We start from the raw sequence: 26542 nt of genomic DNA on the forward strand, positions 1-26542 counted from the left end.
TCGGTGAAATAAAATAAAATATTTAAAATATATTTTATTTATAAAATATATTTAAAGTATATTTTATTTTCATAAAATATATAATTAAATTTTATATATTTTATTTAAATAAAATATTTTTTTTCTTATTTTATTTTATTTTATCATTTTCATTCAGTTTAACTTGAAGTCCTAAAATAATTCAAAACAAAACTGAAATTAAATAAAAATGCTATAGGCATATGAAAAAAAAAATCGTGATAAATAAATAACTAAAAATGAAAATAACACATATCAACATACGAAAACCAACTAAACAGTAAATATAAAATTTAAAAACATAAAAAACGAATAGCCTAATAATTCTACTAAAATAACACTGATTAATCGGTTGACAATATAATGACAGTAAAAAGGTTTAATGTATGTACATTTTGCAAATGCATAGTTTCAGCAGAAAAACTCCACAAAATCAGCAGTGTGTGATGAAATCAGTCAATCAACAGACGTTTCTTCAGCTCGTCCTCTTTCATACAAGTGTCCTGGAGCTTCAGAAGCTTTTAAATAGACCGAGAAACAGGAACTCCTGACCCATAATCCTCTGCTGGCCAACAACACCAACCCATCCAGACCCTGGATTAACACTACAGCGCTGACACAATGACTGGAAGAGGAGCACGTAAGACACATGAGTTCTTGAGTTACATATTTATGTGTCTGTTTAATACAACTAATACAATCTCTTCATCTTTGGCAGTCATGACCCAAGCAGCGGTGATACGAGACGATCAGCATCCTGTCAGACATAGTATGGCAAGCTGTTTTAACATTAATTCCTTAAAAACATACTAGTATCTATTTTCATGCTACTAGTACTTTTAAAATAATATATCTACTAGTATCTATTAAATGAAGTACTAATAGATATTCATTAATTACTAATTATACCAGTGCTTATTCATTAGGTACTAGTAAAGTTTCAAAGATGCTGGTACTTATTCATCAGATACTAATTATTATTTATTAGAAACTAGGCCTAGTAGTTATTCCAATAGTCAAGGCACCATTATTTATATAGCGCTGTATACAAAACAGATTATGTTAAAGTAGCTTAGCAGTGTTAAACAGTGACTAGTGTCTTATGTTTTGTAATTTGTACAAATAACACTTCTCACCTTACTACTCACAACTGCTTTTCACTTGTCTTCTTTTATGATTGTCATAGAGTTCAATTCAAAATTCTACAAGTCTTACTAGAAACATCTGGAATAAAAACTAGTAGCTAATAAATGTACTTGTATATAGTACTAGTAGCTAATAAATAAGTACTAATATCTAAAGAATAAGTTATAGCATACATGGGGATTATATACGGCCCGGGGGCCGGATCCGGCCCGCATATTGCTTCAATCCGGCCCCCGCGATGCGCTCGATGCACTCGCAATTTGGACATTCATTATTTATATGAAAACCCCAAATCGCACGAAAATCACACACAAAACACATAATCGTACAAATACTTAAATCGTGCATTTATTAGCTTCTTGTTCCAGTGAAGAAATGTCACTTTAGCTTAGTTATCACGCATGATGAACCATGTGACGTGAGATGATTGACAGGTCTGACGCAAATCAGGAAGAGGAGACACATCTAGCTGCGTTCGCTGTTTGAGCTCTTCAGATCGCATAATTCAGTGAAAAATGAATAAAAATGTTTTTCTGTATGACGAAATATTTTACTAACATGATAACTAATCATTATTTCTCCAAATATGCGCACCATTGGACTAATAGGCCTGGCGGATGCTGTATTTTTTATGTATTTGAACACAAATAAACCGGAGAAGATGAGAATAAATGTTGTGTGAGTATAATGATTTCTATTTAAAATAACGATCATTACAGATTAATTATTTTGCACTCCTGGCATAAATTAAGAAATTAATGTCACTGCAAACCAGTTTAATCATAAACAGTGGTCAAATATCGAAGCTGGAGTCTTAAACCTTTCTGAAGTTTCTAAAATGATGCTCAGATTGTCCAGAAGTAATAGCAGGGCCGGCCCGCGGTATAGGCGGTATACGCAAATGCTAAGGGCGCCACTCATCCATAGGGGCGCCAGAATGAGTGAACGAGTGATTTTTTTTTCTTTTTTTTTTTTTTTTACATATTTTTTTTTTTTAATAGGCTACTATTTAAAAACCATTAATTCGAAATACTACCAAATAAAGCAAAAAAAAAAAAAAAAAAAAAAGGTCCGGCTCTTCAATCTTCCCCCGCCCATCGAGTGCTTGAAGTGCGTCAGAAACAGAGCGTGCGCACGATCAGTTGTTGGTAATTTGTTGTGTAGCGTGCCCGACGCCGCATGTAGACAGCACTGCTTTTGTTAACACACAGCTCGTAGAAACGGCCCTGGCAGCTCGCGCCAGTTCTAGACACGGTGAAAGTTTCCTGATTGTGACGGAAGGCCGAATTTACATGACACATTATAAATGAGCATAGTCTGCGATAGATACAGTGCCAAAAAGAAGAGAAGAGGATAAAGACAGAGGTAAAGAGATGTAGTGAAAGAACAATTTATTGCATAGGAGTAAGATACTATAATTTCATGGCAGTTATTTTTACCTTAAACTTAATGTTAGCAGTTCTGAGTCCCCAGACTGTGATTTTGTACAATCATGTCAGTTTTAAGACGCATTTTTTATTATCACTTTTTTATTAATGTTTTACTCTACAGTTGTGCTGTTTTGGGGGGATACAGTACAGGCCAAAAGTTTGGAAACATTACTATTTTTAATGTTTTTGAAAGAAGTTTCTTCTGCTCATCAAGCCTGCATTTATTTGATCAAAAATACAGAAAAAAATGTAATATTGTGATATATTATTACAATTTAAAATAATTTGTTTTCAATTTATTATACTTTAAATTATCATTTATTTCTGTGATGCAAAGCTGAATTTTCAGCATCATTACTCCATTCTTCAGTGTCACATGTAACATCAGTCTATCACATGATCCTTTAGAAATCATTCTAATATGATGATTTATTATGAGTGTTGGAAACAGTTCTGCTGTAATGTGTGTGTGTGTGTGTATATATATATATATGCTAAATCATGAACACAATGACAGGGTGAAATGGGCTGTGATGCATGGGGCGCCAGGTAAAATCTTGCCTAGGGCAGCAAATTGGTCAGGGCCGGCCCTGAGTAATAGTGTGATATTTTGACGAGTAATGAATTTTGAACAACAATAATGTGATCTTTGACGTGAAAGGGGTTAAAAACAATCCAACAGATGTCGCTGTGTGAAATTACAATTTGCGCCTTTACTTCTCTTCTTCACTCCTCAAAGTAACAAATTCTAAACGGCCGGCGGCATAAAAAAAATGTCAAAATGAGTGCAGTAAAAAAGAGAAAAGTTGACTCTGAATGTCGAGCATTCAATAAAGAATGGACGTCAAAATATTTTGTCACGAACGTCGGCTCAAAGGTGATTTGTCTGATATGTCAGGAGAGCATCGCTGTCTTTAAAGAATATAATATTAGCAGGCACTTCAATGCTAAACATGCTAATTATGCCGTGAATTTCTCCGCAAAGGAGAGGGAAGAAAAAGCCACGAGATTGTCCTCCAACTTAACTGCCAGGCAGAATATTTACAAAAAAATAATAATCACAACTGAAAACTGAATATGTTTTTCATTCAGTGATGAAGGTCTCCCTCTGATATATAGCCTCAATTAAATTTGATAATTCCAAGCCAGATTGCCTGAAGTCTGTATGTTAATGTAACTTGCACACATACATTTGCAGTTTTGTTAATAGTTTTTATCTTGAAAAGCTACAGCTGGTATGAATGACAGTTGAACAATATGCAGGGTAGTGTAGGAAATGAATCCTTGAAAGTAAATCCAGTTATTGTAACCTTAGAGTAGCCTAGGTCAGACAGGCCTAGCAAAAATAAGTATCAGGCCTTGAAATAGGCTGTCAAAGTAACTGTAGAGTAGCCTTATACATATTTGCATTGCATTAATTTGTACCATTTAATCATGTAACTATGTTTAATTGCAATTGTCCAAAGTATGTCCCTCCATTTACTTTGCCAAAGTAACTGTGGCCCTCAGACTAAAACTGTTGCCCACCCTTGAGTTATAGTATCTAATTTATAGGTACAAGTATCTAAAGAATAAATACTAGTATGTAATAAATAAATACTATTTATTTAATGGGTACAAGTTTATAATAATAATAATAATAGAGTAATAGTATCTAATGATTAATTACTATCATCTAATAATAGATACTGGTATCTAAAATAATACTAATAATAAAAACTAGTACCTAATGAAAAATTACTAGTATATACTGTATATGTGTTACTAGTAACAACAGAATACTGACTAGTCACTACTGAAATAAGTACTAGCATCAAATGAATATGTACTAGGGTCTATTTAATAAGTACTAGTATAAGGAATAAATAATGAATAAGTAGTGCCTGTTTATTGAGTACTAGTAAAACCATAGACTGTAAAAAAAGATGGACGACTCGCCTTCGCTCTCTTCCATTGGTTAAAACTGAAGCCGCCAGTGTCCCGATATGGCGCTGACATCTTGGACTTGCGCCTGCGCAGATAGCGATCTAGGGACCAGTTCTGCGCAGTAGCTATGCGCAGTAGCAAGCAGGAAGTAAAGCCTTAAAGCCGCGAAATCAACGGCCCCGCCCCTGTGCCCCGCCCTCACTCTCCCTCGCAGAATGCACATACCGTAATCTGCACTGTTTTGGAAGTGGAGTCCTGCTCCTGTGAACTCTGTCTGCTCCGTTCCACTCCAATCTCATTAAAATAAGGTAAATACAATCTCCTCAGTCCTCCGAAGATCATGAAAAAAGCCTGTTGACGCTTCAGTGCCTCCTCCAGAGAGCTGTCAATCACAGCTGTCAATCACAACGTCACACCACCGTTTTTAGAGCATTAAATAACTATCTAAAAAACAACTTATTTTAAAAACGAACACTTGAATTTACATTAGCGTGATACAAACTACAGTAAATGACAAAAAACAGCTTCGGAAAAAAGATATTTGAAGGGTAATTTAATTGTTTAGTTGGTCTCGCGTCCCATTGAATAACATGGGGAGGCGGGGTTTATGACCTATACTAGGACCACTCTCCAGGGGGCGATCGAGACGTTTTGGCTTCACTTTTCAGGGCTTGTGCGGCATGCTTGAGTAAAACAAATCAAAGTGCTATTATGTAATAAATGAGCACTAGTGTCTATTTGTAGTATCTAATGAATGAGTACCAGTATCTACTAAGAGTTAGTATCTAATGTAAAAGTACTAAAACAGCTACTAATACCTAAATAATAAGCACTATTAGCCATCAAATAGGCCAAGTACTAGTACCTAATGGAATATATACTAGTGGATCATAATTACAAGTACTGATAGCATGAAAATAGATATTAGGGATTGAATGGTAAAATGGCTTGCCATAGTCAGACTTCAGACAGCCGGAGGTTTCTATGCCTTATTGTCTCAGGCCGCTGCAGTAAAACTGTATTAGATTACAAGCTGCATACAGAAATAACAGCACAGGCTCTTGACTTTATCCCAGCAGAAAACAAAAGTACTGCCACCTGTTCTGAGAGTCATTGAGGGACAGAAAACTTCAGTGCCTGACTGAATCAGAATATTCACTGATGTCAAGAAATTAAACCTTTGTAACTATGGCTCTTCCTTGTTCCATATTAACATACTTACATCCCTCATATGCACACGTTCTTGCATTGTTCTTGCAATTGCATTGCATTCCTTGTCTCTCTCTTCCCTTTCACACAAGAAAATAATTTGCACTCAAATCAGTATTTCATATAAATTTATTTTAATAGTACACTTTGACAGGTAGCAGGTGCAAAAATCCCCACAACATCATCATACGTTAAAAAAATCTGAACATTCTCGTTTCAGCAACAGTTTTGAGCTCCGTTTCAAGCCTGTCAGTTATAAATAAGTGGGCGGGTACAGACACGCAGGGAGCGCTGTGATTGGCTGAGGAGCGTGGGATCTACTCCTGGTCCTTCTCCTCTCCGTGTGTGATGATGTGGACCAGATTCCGGTAGTCCAGGTTTCCCGTAGCGTCTGGTGGGAATGCGGTGAACATCTGCTCCATCTGAAACAACACAGCAGTCAGTGGCGCTGTCACTGTGTCCATCGAGCATCAGATCACATGTGAGACGAGCCTCACCTCCTCCGCAGAGAACCGGTCGGCTTGTGTGGTCAACATCTCAGTCACACTGGAGAGACACAAATCACAAGTTCACTTCCTTAATAAATGTCAACCCTCATAATGCATTATGAAATTGGAATGATATTTTCACATTTCAATTTTTACATATATATGATATTATTGCATTTATCCCTTTTTTGATTAATTAAAAAATTGAACAATTATTTTAATTTTCAAAATACACATGAACAACAGCAAACAAAAATGATGATTATATTATATTATATTATATTATATTATATTATATTATATTATATTATATTATATTATATTATATTATATATTTTAAAAATTTAAAAAAAATTATATTATATTTCTAAAATTATATATATATATATATATATATATATATATATATATATATATATTTATATTTATATCCTAATATCCTAAATTTACTATAATTAAATTAAATTTATATTCAATTTAAATTTTATTTATATTTTATTTATCTATATATGACATTTATGAGACATTTAATCTGAAATGTACCAGTATTAAGCCTAAAACATATGATTAAATTCATTAAACCTACATATTTAATTCTCTTTTAATTTATTTAATTTATTTCATTCTCAAAAATAACACCAACACGACATAAGTATTACTCTGAAAAAAATGAAAAGAAAATTATACATTTTACTTATTTTATTTGAGTCATGTCATTTTCATTTACTTTTTAATTGAAGTACTAAAATAACTAAAACTGAAATAAAACCAGATAATAACTTATATATATATATATGGGTATAACATTTTTATTATATGCTTATTTTAATTTATTTTATATTTTACCCATTTTATTTTAATTATATGAATAATTATATAATATATATATATATATATATATATATATATAGCATTATTTTATTAATTTTTTATCAGTTTTACAATTTTTTAAATTACAAGAAATTATGCTTAAATCTGATAAGAACATGATTATGAGTTGTTCTAAAAGTATTATTTGAAACTATTTTACTTTACTTTTAGATGAAAAAAGTCATTTTTCATGCTTCAATGGTTCATCAATAGGTGTGCATATTCATGTTTACCAACACAATTCAGTCCCAAAAGGGAAAGTATTTTTGACACCTAATGGTACTAAATACATACCTGGGTCAAAAATGACCCGGACACAAAACATTATCATAAAAACAAAATTACAAAATAAAACTAAATAAATGATGTGTATTTTGAGGGTCTTTTTGCAAAAGCATGTGCAAAGTTTTGTTTCCTTATAAAGAAAACACGTTTTTTTTTTCCGGGTCGAAATGGACTCGAATGCGTTCATCAGTGCATGTTACTCAAAAGACAAAACAATAAAGACCAAGTGTTTGTATTTCTGAGCTAAAACAGATCTCACTATTCCTTCTTCAGGATTCCCTTCCCCTCGGGATCGAACACTTTGAAGGCGTTGAGGATGGTTTCCTCTGGATCGGCTCCTGCGATCAAACAAACCTCCATCAGCACCTCAGTCAAACTCTCTCAAGATCAGATCTGCTGAAAACCTGCCTTTGAGTTTCTCTCCGAACATTGTGAGGAAGATGGTGAAGTTGATCGGCCCCGGGGCCTCCTTCAGCATCTCATCAATCTCCTCCTGCTTCACATTGAGCCGGCCTGTTACAGGACAGAAGAGGGGCATGATGGGAAATGCAGTTCAACATGTGTACTAGCGCACTAGTTACCATCCAACCTGACCAGAGGTTTTTTTTAAAAATGAATGAGTCCCATTTCAGTTTGATGTTTCCTCTAATTTGTCAATATAATATCAATACATAACTGTAAAAATTTCATTAAAAAAAAATCTAATATATATAATATATATAAAATATCTAATATATATAAAATCTAATAAAATAATATATATTGTATATATATCAAAAGTGTTATTTCTTGTAATTTAACCATTTGTAAAACTGATAAAAAAATAATAAAATAATGCTATATATATATATATATATATATATATATAAAATTATACATAATTATTCATATAATCAAAATAAAATGTATATATAAAAAATTTTAATGTTGTTTTTTGTAATTTAACTATTTAACTAAAATTGTTTAAAAAATTGAAAAATAAATAAAATAATACTATGTATATATATATATATATATATATATATATGTGTGTGTGTGTGGGTGTGTGTGTGTGTGTGTATATGTATATGATTATTAAATTATAAATAATTATTAATATAATTAAAATAAAATGGGTGAAATATAAAATAAATTAAAAATATAATAAACGTGTTTTTAAATCTGAGTTTTTACCTATTCATATTTTAAATCAAAAAAATATATATATTTCCTGGTAAATCTATTTCAAAAATGAATAAAAATAAAATAACAAACAGACACACACACACACATATATATATATAATTATTTAATTAAAATAAAGTAAGTAAAATATAAAATTAAGTAATTTTTGAAAAACATTTTTATCTCAAGATGAGGTTTTGACCCAGTGAAGAATCTATCAATGAACGTTAGGCCTAAAGTACATTTTAAAGTTTTTTTTTTATGATTTATTGATTCTTATGAAGGTGAAAGCCAGTCAAACTAACCTAGAGCTGCAAACGTGTCCCTCAGGTCATTCTTGTCAATGAATCCATCTCTGTTCTGGTCCATGATGGTAAATGCCTGGAAATGAAGACAGAGAGGAACAGCTCTGTCAAACTTCAGCACTGTCTGAGACACTGATAAACATCGTATGTATGAATCTGAGCAGAAGCGTGTGAGACGTTGTTGAGATCATACTGTTGTATAACACAGACTTTGGCAGATGGACAATATCACACATGTCCCAGTCATCCTGACAGAATTCAGTGAATCCAGTATGTTAAGGAGTGTCTCTATAAATACAGATATCAGGCCTCAATAGGGATCAGACGGGAATATCAGATTCCACAGGAGCTTTACACAAACACAAACACAATAGCAGCTGCGCTCTTCAGCTCTTAAAGGAGCAGCTCATCCAAAACCCAAATACTGCAGCCTCGTGTTCAACGCATCTAAAATCGTATTAACTTTAGCATATTTAAATTTGCATTTAAAAATAAAAATAAAACTCAAAGCCTTTTCAATTGGGTGTGTGAAATTAAGTTTTTTTGATAATGAATTTTTATTTTTTATTTGAATTAATGTCTATATATATATATATTTTTTATTTTTTTTTTATATTTTAATTATCAGTGTTGGGGGTAATGCATTACAAGTAACGCGAGTTACGTAATCAGATTACTTTTTTCAAGTAACTAGTAAAGTAACGCATTACTTTTTATTTTACAAGAAAATATCTGAGTTACTTTTTCAAAAAAGTAACGCCAGTTACTTTGTATTCCCATTTTTTGACTGACAAGCCTCCTGTTCCCATATTGGGAGAAATCGGAAGTATGGAGGCGTTGTGTGCGCTGTGTAAATATGTTACTGTAGTTCTAGATTAAAATGTGAATGTGCATTAATTCATCCCACTCACAAAAAAAACAAAAAACAAAACAGATTTAGTATTCATCAAAATTAATCAAAACGGTGAAATGCAAACTCAGAATATGACGCAAACCTGCAATAACTAAATATATTAAATAACACAAATGTATCTATTCCCATTATATTAACAGTGTCTTTGCTGCTGACCTTTAATGATCCAGTTCAACCATACTAATAATTAAAAAATGACTTTAGATAAACTAACAATTGTGCTTCATTGTTTTTTTTTTTTATTGCTAAAGAGTGTTGAACCTTCTTCTCCTGTGTTCTACTGTACAGACGTGAATTTACTTTTCCTTCAGCCTGAGGTTTATTCATTACACGTTTTGGTGTGAAAGGGCTTTTTACATTTGCTATAAATAGAACTTCTTATATTAAAAACAATCAAGCCCTGTGCATATTTAAAAAGTAACGTGAAAGTAACGCAAAAGTAATGTAACACATTACTTTCCATAAAAAGTAACTAAGTAACGTATTTAGTTACTTTTTTAGGGAGTAACGCAATATTGTAAGGCATTACTTTTAAAAGTAACTTTCCCCAACACTGTTAATTATATAAAATAATACACACATGCACATACAATCTATCACACTTAATCTATTTTAAAATCTTTTAAAAATTCAATAAAATGTTTAATGCTTTAAAAATATTTAAATTACATAAAATAATACTAATACAATATATTAATATATATATATATATATATATATATATATATATATATATATATATTAAAAGATTCTATAAAATAAAACTACTATGTGTGTTTAGTTTTCTTATATATAATTTAGATTTTAATATATATAATTTCGACACATCTGCAATTTCACTGATAAAATAAAATATATATTTTAAAAATCGTTTTAAATTAAATTATATAAAATATCTTTATTGCTCTTATTTATAATCTATATATTTAAAAAAAGAAAGAAAGAAAGAATCTAATATAAAATGTTTAATATTCTAATACTACAAGAAGATTATAATATAGGCTAATACTACTATATATGCATGTGTAGTTTTTATATATAATTTATATAATTTTGATTTTATATATGTAAATGAACAATGTAAATTTGGGTCTATTCCTCACATAAAGCATCATAAGACCTGAAATATAAAGCAGAGGAAATGAAATATTTATGTGCTAATTTTGTTATCTTTTTTGGAGTCTGACAGCCTGACTCTCTGTAAGCATATGATGGTGAATAAATGATGACAGAATATTAATTCAGATGAACTGTTCCTGTAAATAATGTCGAGACAGACCTCCTTGAACTCCTGGATTTGAGTCTGTTCAAACATAGAGAAGACATTGGAGTTCGCTCCTTCTGCTGACCTCTTCTTTGCTTTCTTTGGTGCCTGAAAAACAAATGTTCAGGTCATCTTCAGACAGACACGTCTCGAGCAGTTTCCTCTTATTCAAGCTTTAGTAAGAAAAGATGCTTTAAAGTTTCATTCACTTCCATGAATCAGCTCAAGCTCTGAATGAATCAATTAAAACGCAGTTTGAGTGATTCATCTGAAGCATCACTAAAAAGTCTTAGACACGTTTGAAGAAAGTCTTTGTAGAATTACAAATTGCATTGTGTTGAATTTTAAGATTAAAGAAAATGTAAGTAAATCGAACAGATTATGGTGATTTTTCTGCCAGGACACAATGATAGAAATTTAATGCAGAATAATTTTCACTTAGAAATTGCTAGTAAATTTCACAATTAATTACGAAGAAATGGCAAGTAACAGTGAATAAAACATGACATTTTGAAGTAGAAAGATTGATTTTATTTTTTTATTTTTGTCCAACAATCTTTGTTTTACTTATAATTTTGAAAAAAAAAAAAATTACATTGTATTTTTTGTATTAAATTTTATTTAAAAAAATATTTTTTAATTTTAATTCAAATCGTATTTTACTTATATGTTTGCAATTTTCATAACAGTAATTTTGGCAAAAAAAAAAAATGTATATATATATATATGTATATTTATGTATGTAGCTATATTGTTGTTTGTTATTATATATTTGAGCATAAAATAAGAATGATTAAATATGATATATATATATATTCTTTTCGTATTAATTTAGGTGGAAAAAACAATATAGTAATCTACCTTCATTATTCAGTTCTTATTAAAAAATAAAAATAAATAAATAAAAACTATGGCATCAAATGAGATGCTAACAATTAAATAGACTCAATATTAAACTCAAGATCTACTCAAAATTCACTAGAACATTTTTTAAAAATAAAAGTACATTATGGATTATGGATATCATGGAAAATAATATTATTTTGGAAGTTACACCAAATGGTTAAATATCATCTCAAAGTGGTCAAATACCAGCCGATTAATGGCGCTGGCTGATATATCGGTTAATCTCTAATTAAAATCTGTCTCAATCCACATATCCCAGTATGTTCGGTGAATCCCGAAGCATCTCTAAATCCTGGGTAAAGCCACAGTTACTCACCATGAGCGCTGCGGGACAGCGAGGGAATCCCGAATGCAGCCGGACAATGGGGCGCGGATGGATGAGCCTTTTGTAGATCAGCCGTGCTGTTGTCTACTGGCCGATATAAATAACACATGCCCTGTTTAGGAAGTGACAGGTAGATGATGATCCTCAAGCTCCATTGTGATGTGGTTTAGAGTGACAGAAGAAGTGTTCAGCTGCTTGCTGATGCCCGTCCCGATCTCGTCCTCTGGAGGTTATTTCAGGGGTTCTGGATCAGAGCTGAGCTGAACTCATTACAGCCGTAGCATTCATATGATTTCTACATCTCTTACATTTTCTGATTTCTTTCAGAAATTCATATAATGTAGAAAAAGTCAAACTGAATGCCTTTGAGAGTGCCTCTGTCAATGAATACTTTCAATGAAGCTTGTTCTGATAAAAAAAAAAAATTAATATATGATAAACGCGTTGCGCATCATTCAGAATTGAATTGAAAATGCCTCATACTCCTAGGCCTGTTAATTTCATAAAATTGCATTGAATTGGAATTTACGGAAATTGGTCGCGGAATAAAATTTAAAAGGTTTTTCATCTCACAATTCCAAATTCAATTAAATTTAGAATTTTTACTTTTTCTCGCAATTCCCATTTTACTTCATAATAAACTAATGTTCTATAAGATATTTCTATAATAATTCCACTTGACAAAGTTATGAGAGCATCATTCGAGTAGATTATTCCTGATTTGTCGGTTCAAAGCAAATTAACTTTAAATTATTAAAAGTTTTTTTTTTTGTTACTTGAACTGGAATGTGAACTGATAAAAATTATCAAAATAAACGTGTTTTAATTTCAGCTAGTTGCCAAAGCATCTTATTTCACTTTCGTTAAGTTTAACATGCAAGTACTAAAATAACTAAAACATGAAATAAATATCTGTAAAAACTATATAGACATACATATATATAAAAAAGAATACAAAATTACAAAAACACAAAATGCAATTGCTAAAACTATAAAATGAAAACAGAATATATATATTTTTTTACAAATATTAATAAAACCTATAATAAAATATCAATGTCTAATTGGATTGACCACCTTGTTAAAGGGTGGTTTTATCAGTAAGATAGTTTTTATCTACAATAACCATGCAACTTAATTATCAAATTGTATGTATTTATTGTGACATTCATTGACCCAATTGATAAAAAAAAAAGAAAGAAAAAAAAAAGTGAGGCTAAAATACTTCTGGTTCGACCTTTAGTAATGTAAAATCAACAGTGGTGTGTTTTGGGTGCTGCAACAATATAAATGTGTTTAAGTTTTGGGAATTAAGTTGTTGTTTTTTGATTATTGAGGGCTAGTAATCATATGATATTTTTTAACTATCTTTCAACACTCTCAGCTCCTTCAATTGAATGAATGATTCAATGATAAAATCAGTGACTTTCCGCCACCTGCTGGTGGATTTAGTTTAATTTTTAGCAGATAATTTATTTAAATAATTTCTGTATTCAAAATTGTATATTTAAAACATTAATCTCCGCATTAATTTATGAATTTAATTGCACCTCTGAGCCACATTAAATGTCTGAAAATGTACCTACAAGCCACTTTTGTGTTCTTCTGTGCCAGCTCTGTAGTACAAATTAATTAATACTAATTTCATATGATTGGTAACTTTATTAAAGAAATATTAAATGATTTAAATAACTGAAATTATCCGCTAAAAATGAATCTACGTCCACCAGCAGGTGGCAGCAAGTCATTGCTGATCATTGAATCATTGATCAGTGAATCATTCATTCAAATTGATTCGTTCGAACGGCTGAATCATTCAGGAATGAACTAAGTGACTCTCTTTATGAACTGATGGAAATCCGTCGTTTTGACATTTTACTCAACAGGTTTGGTTTTTTTTTAGGAAACAGCAGCTCCATGAAAGAATCAACTTAAAAGCAAGACATGTCATTGATTTCGTGGGCTTTTACATAGCAATACATAACAAAACATATCTTACTCGTCAAAAAGTAGATCGATGTCTATTTTCACAACTTCCCCAGCAACCTTTAGGACTTCAATCACCTGGGGCTGTGCCACCCTGTTATTTATCACACACACACACACACACACACACACACACACACACACACACACACACACACACACACACACACACACACACACACACACACAAAATCCAGTCAACATGAAAACTAACTTGCTTTATGTTAACATTTAATGTCTTCACCTTAAATTTGATTAATATAAAAAAAGCTACAGAGTAAAATAGAACAATATATTTACAGTACCTTGCTATAAATCAGCAGCCTAAGACTGTAAGATTTTATTTTTATTTTTATATATATTATTTAATTTTTTCACGATGGGGAAAGTAACAGTTCAAAAGAAACGCTGTAGATCACTGTAGATCCTGAAGATAGCATGACTCCACATATCTGCATTAAACAAAAGTGATGAACAATGTTTTAGTTTTCAGTTACTTCAAATAGATCTTTAGGATCTTTAGGCCAATCACAATGCACTGGGTCAGTTGGCCAATCAGAGCAGACTGCTCTTGTCAGAAGGAGGGGCTTTGTAGAAAACACGGAGTTTGAGAGAGAGGCGGGGCATAGAGGACCTTCAATAATGTACAGTATTTGAACAATAATGTGTTTTTTCAAAATAATTATCTACACTATATTTAACCGTGGCATGGGGTACTTTTTATCCCTGTTTGTACTTAACCCATCTAGTGGGTTTCCTGCCAGAAAGCTAATTTTTTTAGTTATTAGTTTTTTGTTTTCTTTTGTTTTGTTTTTTTCTGATCCTTTGTCTTCTCCTGATCCTGAGTCTTTGGCACATAAAACTCTCCTCTTTGCCATGCATTAGGACGATATACTGTAACACACATCCTATGAGCATATACTTCAGAGATATTTTTAGGGGTGCCAATAATTGTGGCTAACATACATTGGTGAAAAACCTTTCATTATAAGATTTTCTCCCCATTTTCAATTATTTTACTTAATGGATAAGTTAGATTTTTTTTTTATTCTTAAAAATATGCCAGTATGAAACCTGTTAGTTGTTTTCATCTTTCATTAATTAAATTTCATACTCTCACACAATGCATAGACAAATATTTCTTGAAAACACCTGAAAATAGATCTAGATGTTATTAATATCAAGATTTTAAGATTTTGTAATGTAATGTGTTAAGATGCTGGAGGACAAGAATGTGTAAAACAAATCAAAAGAAATGCAACAAATCATGTTTTGGTGAAAACAAAGCATTACAGTGGCACATATTTACTAATGCAATTAACCTAGTATTCTTTCAGAGACAGGAACACAATAACAGCATGTTACTGTTCATGTATTGCTGGTATAATCCTGTTTATTGCCAGCAGCTGCAAATATAAAGAGTTTACTCCAACAGTAAGTCCCAGATAACATGAAAAGATTCATCTGTGTCATGGATCAACTTCTTGAAGGCTCTGAGGAAATAAATAATCTTATCAATTGTACTTCATAATATAAACTTGCAATATCAACTCATCTTCTAATTACACAAAGTGACGATCAATACGGCGTCTGTTCAAATGCATGAAATCAAAATAATAATCATACAACAATGCTGGATCGATCCTTTCATCGAAGCCATCTACGAGATCAGTATACTGCTTCAGTTTCTCCAGGATCTGGTGAATGGCTTGAACAAAGTTCCTTTATGATTCAAACACCAAAAAGAGAGCTAGTCACATATATGAAACACCCTTCAAATAAAGCTGAATTCATTAAACCAAAAATGGGACCATGCATGTCTTTACATATTTATATTGTCAGATTTAGAGCCACATATTTACAAATAAACAGATCTTTCCTCTTACTTTGGCGCGTCTTCAAGCTGCTTTCGAGTAAATGCGTTACTTTTCAATAACTCGTTATTGGTGATGTTACTCATATGATTCCATTTGCTGTAAAATAAACAATTTTCGAATTATTATTTGATTGTTATCCCCTTTTAACAGACAGTTTACAAGATTTCCAGACTGCATATATATAAAAAATAAAGAGGATAAAAGGGCATTTCTTACCTCTGTATTAGCTGGCTTTCAGTCTCATTTCTTGCTGTGGGAATAGTGCTCCAGAACTCTAGAAATACTCTCCGAATTACTCTGTAGCAAACAAACAATGGTTATGAAGAGTATAAATGCATAATATTCGCCTTCTAGATGAATTTATCAAAAACATACAACTTATTGTTACTGAAAGTTGAACAAAAGATCACTTTTTTACTGGTTCAAACTGATTTTCATTAAGGTTTTATACTTAATTGTTTTACCGCAAAGGCAGTAATAGTTGGTTATCCTTGCTATTCATTATCTCCTTATCAGCGACAAAAGCAAGTGAAAACAAAATAAAAACAGGTATGCTCTCAATAGTGCTGTGAGTGTCCCAACGTCTGTGACAGAAATGAACAAAACAAAAAAAGTCTTAATAGTTTAATATTTACATAGTAAACAAATATAAACGTCTCAAACATGTTTTATGTTTCTTACCTGGGTTTATCATTCCCTTCAAGAATAAGGGCTATTTTGTTAAATCTGAGAAGAAACCTGTTGATCTCAGAAATCCCAAAGCCGAGCTTCGTCAGTTTTTCATATACAGGAAGAGAGTAAATAACAGCGCTTTTGACAACAGCCCTGTGAAACATACAGTGTATATATATATTTACCTTTAATCAGTCAATTAATATTGCTTTAGCTATTAACTTCTGCAAGCTGTTTATGAAAAATATCTCCGTTTTTTGTCATTCATCTGAAAACAACATATGAACATTTTTTGAAACATGCAAATAAAATCTAGAGCATCAGACATGTGGTTACATATTCACTGACTATAAATAATGTGATGTTTCACTTCATGCAGTACTGATGCATTAACAAAATGTAAAAATGTGATTTACCAGTTGGACTGATTGAATCTGTCCAAACCAATAGTTGCATTTCCAAGACGATAATATTCCTGAGATGCACAGAATTCACCAAAATAAATTTCAATTACTCTGGAAAAGAAAAATGAAAAATGACAAGGCCAAATGGAATTACAAGGCAATGCTCTACTTCTTGAAACAAAACACTGAACAATACGACTCTAACACAGGCTGCTACTGTATTTCGGTGAAAAGCGATTGTAGGGAACAGCCGATACACTTAAGTCTTTAGTCATGGGGAAGACTGCTGATCTGACAGTTGTCCAAAAGACAATCATTGACACCCTTCACGAGGAGGGTAAGCCACAAACATTCATTGCCAAAGAAGCTGGCTGTTCACAGAGTGCTGTATCCAAGCATGTTAACAGAAAGTTGAGTGGAAATAAAAAGTGTCGAACAAAAAGATGCACAACCAAGCAAGAGAACCGCAGCCTTATGAGGATTGTCAAGCAAAATTAATTCAAGAATTTGAGTGAACTTCACAAGGAATGAACTGAGGCTGGGGTAACTGCAAAAGCCACCACACACAGGTGTGTCAAGGAATTTGGCTGCAGCTGTCGTATTCCTGTTGTTAAGCCACTCCTGAACCACAGACAACGTCAGAGACATCTTACCTGGGCTAAGGAGAATAAGAACTGGACTGTTGACAGTGGTCCAAAGTCCTCTTTTTTTATATGAGAGCAAGTTTTGTATTTCACTTGGAAACCAAGGTCCTAGAGTCTGGAGGAAGGCTGGAGAAGCACATAGCCCACGTTGCTTGAAGTCCAGTGTTAAGTTTCCAAAGTCTGTGGTGATTTGGGGTGCAATGTCATCTGCTGGTGTTGGTCCAATGTGTTTTTTGAAAACCAAAGTCACAGCACACGTTTACCAAGAAATGTTGGAGCACTTCATGCTTCTTTCTTATGACCAGCTTTTTGAAGATGCTGATTTGATTTTCCAGCAGGATTTGGCACCTGCCCACACTGCCAAAAGCACCAAAAGTTGGTTAAATGATGATGGTGTTGGTGTGCTTGACTGACCAGCAAACTCACCAGACCTGAACCCCAGAGAGAATCTATGGGCTTTTATCAACAGGAAGATGAGAAACAAGAGACCAAACAATGCAAATGAGCTGAAGGTCACTGGCAAAATAACCTGGGCTTCCATAAGACCTCAGACATAGTTTCCAGAAGGCCAACAAATGTTTTTTTTTATTTTTAATTTCTATTATTGGTCTTATGAAGTATTCTAATTTGATTGAGATGCACCTATATGCTTGTTAAACGAGTTTACAATACATTTATGTCATATTGCGAACTATGCTCTATTCACCAAAATGAATTAAAATCTGTCTTATATTTATGTCCATGGGTGTTCTTGCTTATTAATAAATGTTCATCTTTTGAATATTGCTTTTGCCTCTAGTAATTCTGTGTGTGATTTTTTTTAAATTTCCAGCCCATTTTAAGCCAGCAATATAGTAATTTTTAAATAATAGCGGAGTTCAAATAAATCAACCCAGGAAGTTGGATTAAAACATTAAACCCAACCAGCTGGGTCAAAATAACACAGCATGTGTTCTACCCAATCTTTACCCAGCACTGGGTTGCTGAATAACCCTGCAATGGTTGTTTTAAACCCATTTAGCATTTTAAGAGAGTAATAGTGGATCATTATGGTTCAAGTGACTCTAATGATAACCCAAAAAAAAATGTTTTAGTAGCCTGGAAAAAAAGAGAAAGAGAGAGAGAGAGAGACCTTACTTTAAAATCCTCCTTGCAACGTCTAAAAAAGTATGTGCCTCACTTGGGTTTCTCAACTCGGTTAGCTCTGCCCATCGCCTGTAACACACAAAATTCAAGTATTTTCTTTAATGCATATTTTACTTTGTATTATCTCATACTGTATTTGTGTAGCACTGTATCACAGTCTTACTTCCTGGAATCCAAGTATTTTGCATGGAACGATGATCTTTCAGTGTGTTCCAAAACTGTATCCCAGTAAAAAACAAATACTCCAGATGCAGTTCTAGGAAACAGAAAAAACAAGTTATTTAGAGATGTCAACTCTGGGGACCCACCGGTGGGTCCAATATTGCATATGCCTAATTCTCAAAAAATCAAAATAACAGCTCAAGTGGTTAACAAAGGTTTTACCTTAATGATATAAGGAAATCATTTTTCTCTTTTTGTCTTTCCAAAACGGAAATTTCAAAGGCTTTCCGTCTGATTTGATCCACAACCATCTGCATGCTTTGAACAAGACAATGAGTGTTTAAAATGATACTTGAAGGGGTTAGTTCATCCCATCATTACCCTCATGTCGTTCCAAACCCCTAAGACCTCCGTGCATCTTTGGAACACAAATTAAGATATTTTTGATGAAATGTGAGAGCTCTCAGACCTTGTATAGACAGCAATACAACTGTAATGTTCCCAGGTCCAGAAACAGAGTAACGGTTAACGGTTGCTTTGCTGTCAATGCAGGGTCTGAGAGCTCTCACATTTCATCAAAAATATCTTAATTTGTGTTTTGAAGATGAACAAAGGTCCTACGGGTGTGGAACGAAATAAGGGTTTGTAATTAATGACAGAATTTTAATATTTTGGTAAAGTGTTCCTTTAAGAAATGCAATCATTTTTGTCATGTGCTTTTTAGTTCAATACTTTAAATTCGGAGGAGAGTTAACCAGTATAATTGCTGTGAGCTGTGAGTGTAAAAGCATGGCTTTAAAACTGCTCTTACTCATCATGATGTTGGTTAAAATTGATTTTTCCGATCTCCATAACAGTATCTACTCCAGCTTCAAGCATGTTCACCAGCTGGGACTTCACCACTCTGTAAGATACCAGAAATTCAGAATGTCACCTTTTAAAAACTCTACACTTATACAAAAAACTAAAAGAAAATTAAGTAAAGTTACATTGTAAAAAGTATAGAAATAAATGCTAATCATTACAAACTGCATTAAACAAATCCAAATGAAGGTATAGTGATGGCATACGCCTTGGCCAGAAGGTGACTGAAGAACTGCATGGGTTTACTGTAGATTGGAGGAGCTCCTGGAAGATAGTTTGACTCCACTTCACTAATAAACAAGTCACATGAATTAATCAAGTTAATACCCAAAATCGGAGAGGTGGATGGCATGCATGGCGGATTTGTAAGGCCATAATGTTCAATGCACAAACACATCTTTGGCAAAGCAACACTAGAGTTGTCTAATCTTAGTGAACACATGCTTACTTCCAGATGTCCACCACAGTCTCGTTTTTTAAGGTCTCATGGTAAATCTTTTTATATCTGTCAAAGAAAAACACATTCACGGGTCATGTATTAGTCATGGGTCTCAGAGAACCGGTCAGAAGTAAACGAGATCCTTTAACTTTGGAAATACAGTGAAGCTCTTACGGAAAGAAAAACCCGTTAAAGACCTCCCGGACTGTTGTCACAAATGTAACACCAGTCAGTAATGTAAAAAATCTCCTGTGAATCAAAGAACAGAAGGTATAACATCTTGGTTAAGTCAAGTCACCTTTATTTATACAGCGCTTTAAACAAAATACATTGCGTCAAAGCAACTGAACAACATTCATTAGGAAAACAGTGTGTCAATAATGTAAAAGATGGATTAAGATGGATTATGACACTAACTTTACAACATCAAGATTTCAAACATAATAAACACTTTATGGAATACATATATGTATATGTATGCACATATGTCTTCCAGTTCCCATCAGTCAGCAGAAGTGAGAAAAAAAGAGTTTATTATGTTTGAAATCTGGATATTTATCTCACAAAAATGCAATGATTCGCTACAGGAGGCCTTTACTCAACCCCTGGAGGGACGTTTTATTACAGATGCGTGCACTTTATTTCACGTCTTCTGAACACTTTTCAACAAACACCCGCTTACCCCCATTGAAAGGCTTGGAAAAGCAAGGACAATTTTTAATATAACTCTATTGGATTATTCTGAAAGAAGAAAGTCACATACACCTAGGACGCTTCAACATTCACATTCGCACTAAACTGAATCAACACAAAACTGAATTAAGATGAATAATGACATCGCTGCCTATATAGAACTGCTTTACAGATCATTAATGAAGAATACTGCAACATTACTACTGGTATTTTTTTGTTTTTGTTTGTTTATTACAGTCGATAAATAAATGCTAATTGACTCGATTGCACCTTTTGCATCTTCAGTGTATTAAGATGAATCTCAAAATCATACAGTCACTGTTGGAAGGGTTTAATTATGCAGAAGATGCTGAAAAAACTAAATATGTGCTGGACCTTGATGACTTTTCTTAAGAACTCTAGGCAGTTTAAATGATCGGGACAAAGGACTCATCAACAACTATCACAAAACATTCAAATTAAAACACAGCGTATTAAGATTTAAGCATTAATATAAACTTTTAAACCTTTGTGATTCATGTTCAATGGTATTATGATTATACAGTAGCAGTATAATAATTGAGGACACACTTACTGCGCTAATATAACAGAATTATCCTGGCTCTCTCTAGCACTCTCAGTAGTGTTCAATAGTTTGGCAAATTCTCGTAAGGTTTTCATGTATCCTTGGACAGAAATCCTGCAAAAACAGAAATAAAGTTATAATCAGGCAACGGCTAAACCAAACAATTCAGATAATCCATAGCTGGTCTGACCTTAATTTCTTGAACTGATTATCTCTCAGTAATTTCTCTGTAGTGTTTCTGACTTTCTCCACGATGTCTAAAAAGACTACAGTCCCAGTGTTGACAATTCGTTGACTTAATTTATCATTTGACCGTCTAGCACTCTGCACTCCTTCAAAACAAAGACAGAGTCTTAATCAGTAAATCACTTTAAATATTGGACCACAAAGACAGGAAAGATGTTTTACTATACCACAGCAGCAGAGACACGCAGTTAAACTTATGATGGCCAAAACCTTTTTCATGTTTCCGTTTTATCCTGAAAGAGAAAACAGAGGTCTACACATGACATTAAAGATTCAGAAAACCAAAATCAATGGATGTCTACTGTGTAATGAATATTATTGACCACAGATGCGATAAACACTTACTTTTTGATCCTGTGTGCATATGAAATGGCCCTGACTGTCTGAGTTTTTGGTCATTAGATGCTCACCTGTTCACAGCAGAGTAAATGTTTGTGCATTTCAACAGTGAGCAGGGCAGAAGGGCATATGAGAAGCATGGCGAGACTAAACAAACATTTATCTGTTAATATTTGAGTGTTTTGTCTATTGGTTATTACTGATGGGGTCAATTCAGATCAACTTACCACAGGCAAAATTGGACAAAAAAAAGCAGATGTAGCAGAGAGAGCAGCCTCTCATTATTATTACAGCCATGGCCGAACGTTTTGAGAATGACTCGAATATTAATTTTCACAAAGTCTGCTGCCTCAGTTTTTATGAAGCAATTTGCATACATTCAAGAATCTTATGAAGAGTGATCAGATGAATTGCACTTAATTGCAAAGTCCATCTTTGCCATTAAAATGAACTTAATGACTGTCGTTAACACAGGAGAGAGTGTAGATGAGGACAAGGCTAAACACTGTCTAAGACTTGATGGTTGCTCTGTCAATTCTTCGTCATCAGTTAGGAACCTAGGTGTGCTATTTGATCGCAATCTTTCCTTAGAAAGCCACGTTTCTAGCATTTGTAAAACTGCATTTTTCCATCTCAAAAATATATCTAAATTAAGGCCTATGCTCTCAATGTCAAATGCAGGAATGGTAATCCATGCATTTATGACCTCAAGGTTAGATTATTGTAATGCTTTATTGGGTGGTTGTTCTGCACGCTTAGTAAACAAACTAGAGCTAGTCCAAAATGCAGCAGCAAGAGTTCTTACTAGAACCAGGAAGTATGATCATATTAGCCCGGTCCTGTCAACACTGCACTGGCTCCCTATCAAACATCGTATAGATTTTAAAATATTGCTTATTACTTATAAAGCCCTGAATGGTTTAGCACCTCGGTATTTGAATGAGCTCCTTTTACATTATAATCCTCTACGTCCGCTACGTTCTCAAAACTCAGGCAATTTGATAATACCTAGAATATCAAAATCAACTGCAGGCGGCAGATCCTTTTCCTATTTGGCGCCCAAACTCTGGAATAACCTACCTAACATTGTTCGGGAGGCAGACACACTCTCGCAGTTTAAATCTAGATTAAAGACCCATCTCTTTAACCTGGCATACACATAACATACTAATATGCTTTTATTATCCAAATCCGTTAAAGGATTTTTAGGCTGCATTAATTAGGTAAACCGGAACCGGAAACACTTCCCATAACACCCTATGTACTTGCTACATCATTAGAAGAATGGCATCTACGCTAATATTTGTCTGTTTCTCTCTTGTTCCGAGGTCAACGTGGCCACCAGATACAGTCTGTGTCCAGATCAGAGGGTCACTGCAGTCACCCGGATCCAGTACGTATCCAGACCAGATGCTGGATCAGCACCTAGAAAGGACCTCTACATCCCTGAAAGACAGCGGAGACCAGGACAACTAGAGCCCCAGATACAGATCCCCTGTAAAGACCTTGTCTCAGAGGACCACCAGGACAAGACCACAGGAAACAGATGATTCTTCTGCACAATCTGACTTGCCTGGAATTGAACTACTGGTTTCGTCTGGTCAGAGGAGAACTGGCCCCCCAACTGAGCCTGGTTTCTCCCAAGGTTTTTTTCTCCATTCTGTCACCGATGGAGTTTCGGTTCCTTGCCGCTGTCGCCTCTGGCTTGCTTAGTTGGGGACACTTCATCTACAGCGATATCGTTGACTTGATTGCAAATAAATGCACAGACACTATTTAACTGAACAGAGATGACATAACTGAATCCAATGATGAACTGCCTTTAACTATCATTTTTGCATTATTGACACTGTTTTCCTAATGAATGTTGTTCAGTTGCTTTGACGCAATGTATTTTGTTTAAAGCGCTATATAAATAAAGGTGACATTGACATTGACAAGGCTAGAGATCATGCTGACTGAGTTAGAAAGCTTTAAAAGGAGGGTGGGTGGAACTCAATGGCCATTAAAAACAGTAGCTTTAGAAATAAATTTGCATATAAAAATACAAATAAATAGCCTGTCTACTGAAATATTAAATAGATATTTTTTAAAGAAACTATACTCTAAACAGTAGGTGGTGGCAAATCACCTAATCAATCTTAATAAGTGAGTCATTGAGTCATTCATTCAGTCGATTCGTTCAAATGGCTGATTAATTTGGAAAACGAAAAAGTGGCTGCCTTTATGAATGACTCACTGAATCATTGACTCGTTTGATAAAAATGTGCATTAGTTAAGGAAACATCCAGAACAGTGTGTAAGGACCTCAAAAAATATTTAATTTGTTTCATGTCTGTGTTTATTGTAGATATTTGTTACTAATATAATGTAGAGGATAAATATTGAAAGTCTCAGAAATTATGTATACTGTTGGGGTGCTGTGAGAAGAAAAGAGTACGTAGTGGGTAAAAAGAGACTGAAGGTGTCATGGTTCTGCCTTCATGTCCTGGTTTTTCTCTAGTCTTGTGGCAGGATCATGACAGGCCCGTGTTTTGTGTACAAGCACATGGCCTTGTCTTTGGGCCATGTGCTTGTGTTATCTCGTTCCCTTGCCCCGCCCCCCTTGTTTCCCTAGTTTTGTCTTCATTGATTTACCTGTTCCACCTGTTGTGTTCATTAGTAGCCTCCCTTTATAACCTCGTGTGTTTCTCTGTCCCTTTGTCGGTTCATTGTCAAACGTTGTTTAAGGTTGTCAACTGTTGCTACCTGTTATCATATATTGTCAAGTCTTGTCTAAGTAGTTGTTTGATCCTGTTTTAGTCATAGTCTACTTAAGCACAGTGTTAGTCTAGTTTAGTCATCCTTCATCTGTCTAGCCCTTGTTTTGCCCCCTCGTGGGTTTTGTTTTCTGTTTTTGTCTCCAATAAATCCTTGTGAGAGCATTCTGTCTGCTTTTGGGTTCATCCGCCCCGCACCCTACCATGACAGAATGAACCGACCACGCAAGAACTCAGCAGACGGGATGCTCTCCAATCGTCAGCGACAAGCGGATCCTCTTAGGCACTGCTGGTTGTCATCCCCCACTGACAGGAAGGGGGTCACCCTCCCATATTCGTCCAAGGGTGAGTGGATCCTGCAGAATTATGCCCGGCTATGGGAGAGTTTCTCCCAGGAGGAGTCGCAGGTTTCCCCCTCGAGGTCCCCACATTCACCCAAGTCACAGATCCCGCTGAGCCTCACCAACCGGCCACATGTCCGGCTCTGTCTTCGACATCGCGACCTAAGAGGAAGAGGAGGAGAAAGGGAGCCTCTCACCCTTCATCTCAGCCGGTCCCAGAGCCCGCAACGGCAATCGCTGTTCCCGAGCCCGCTACTGCAAGCGCTGTTCCAGAGCCCGCTACTGCAAGCGCTGTTCCAGAGCCCGCTACTGCAAGCGCTGTTCCCGAGCCCGCTGTCGTGAGTGCTGCAGAGAGAGCAGCGGCCGATTCAGCTGTCGTGAGCGCCGAACCCCAGTCAGCTGCCATGAGCGCTGTTCCAGAGATGGCTACAGACAACGCTGTTTCCAGGGCGGAGATGTGGAGCGTGGGATCAGAGTCTGTTTCTGTGAGTCCATTCCTCTCTCCGCTCCTCGGCCGCCTGCTACACCCCCAGTCATGTGTCCTGTTGTGTCCCCTGCTGTTCCCCCGGTCTGGCTTCCTGTTTCTTCGCCCTCTGTACCCTTGAGCGTTTCCCTGGTCACCCCTGTCACCACATCACCCCAGACTGTTTCCCCCAAGTCACCTCCTCATGTGTCTCCAGCCAAGTGCCCCCGGACCCCCAGTCCTCCGTCCGCGTCTCGGAGACCCAAGACCCCCAGTCCTCCCATCCACCCTGGACTGCCCCCTAAGGACTTTGTACTTCCCCCACCTCCTCTGCCTTGTTTATTGTTTTTGATTTTGCACCCTAACCCTGTGATTGTTTTTTCATGTTTGCCTTTGGTATTATTTGTCGTGTCTTGTTGGTTTGTGTCTTTGTCCCAGTCAGTCGTGTCCCGTGTTTGATGTTCCCTTGAGGAGCGTCTGGAAGCCGCTCCTTAAGGGAGGGGTTCTGTCATGGTTCTGCCTTCATGTCCTGGTTTTTCTCTAGTCTTATGGCAGGATCATGACAGGCCCGTGTTTTGTGTACAAGCACATGGCCTTGTCTTTGGGCCATGTGCTTGTGTTGTCTCGTTCCGTTGCCCCGCCCCCCTTGTTACCCTAGTTTTGTCTTCATTGATTTACCTGTTCCACCTGTTG

At 34.7% G+C, this 26542-nt stretch overlaps 2 protein-coding genes across 2 annotated transcripts; both read right to left on the bottom strand.

Annotated features, from left to right (window-relative positions):
- Positions 1–5880: 5880 nt before the first annotated feature.
- Positions 5881–11121, bottom strand: LOC132131774 (myosin regulatory light chain 2, ventricular/cardiac muscle isoform). The gene is made up of 6 exons (XM_059543882.1): positions 11034–11121; positions 8842–8917; positions 7781–7885; positions 7632–7710; positions 6227–6275; positions 5881–6151 (listed from the first exon to the last, which is right to left on the bottom strand). The coding sequence occupies exons 1-6, from the start codon at positions 11067–11069 to the stop codon at positions 6047–6049; spliced, it is 450 nt and encodes a 149-aa protein (XP_059399865.1). The 5' UTR covers positions 11070–11121; the 3' UTR covers positions 5881–6046.
- Positions 11122–15596: 4475 nt separating this feature from the next.
- On the bottom strand, positions 15597–22320 carry LOC132136108 (uncharacterized). The gene is made up of 18 exons (XM_059547220.1): positions 22293–22320; positions 22115–22180; positions 21892–22033; positions 21711–21815; positions 20618–20692; positions 20453–20509; positions 20211–20294; positions 19952–20044; positions 19363–19458; positions 19142–19234; positions 18970–19047; positions 17201–17359; positions 16794–16937; positions 16577–16696; positions 16329–16409; positions 16122–16208; positions 15862–15957; positions 15597–15728 (listed from the first exon to the last, which is right to left on the bottom strand). Exons 2-18 carry the CDS (start codon positions 22164–22166, stop codon positions 15659–15661), a joined length of 1632 nt encoding a protein of 543 aa, XP_059403203.1. The 5' UTR covers positions 22167–22180; positions 22293–22320; the 3' UTR covers positions 15597–15658.
- Between the last annotated feature and the right edge of the window lie 4222 nt (positions 22321–26542).

The sequence above is a fragment of the Carassius carassius genome, chromosome 4 (genome assembly GCF_963082965.1).
Source record: "Carassius carassius chromosome 4, fCarCar2.1, whole genome shotgun sequence".
Taxonomy (NCBI): domain Eukaryota; kingdom Metazoa; phylum Chordata; class Actinopteri; order Cypriniformes; family Cyprinidae; genus Carassius; species Carassius carassius.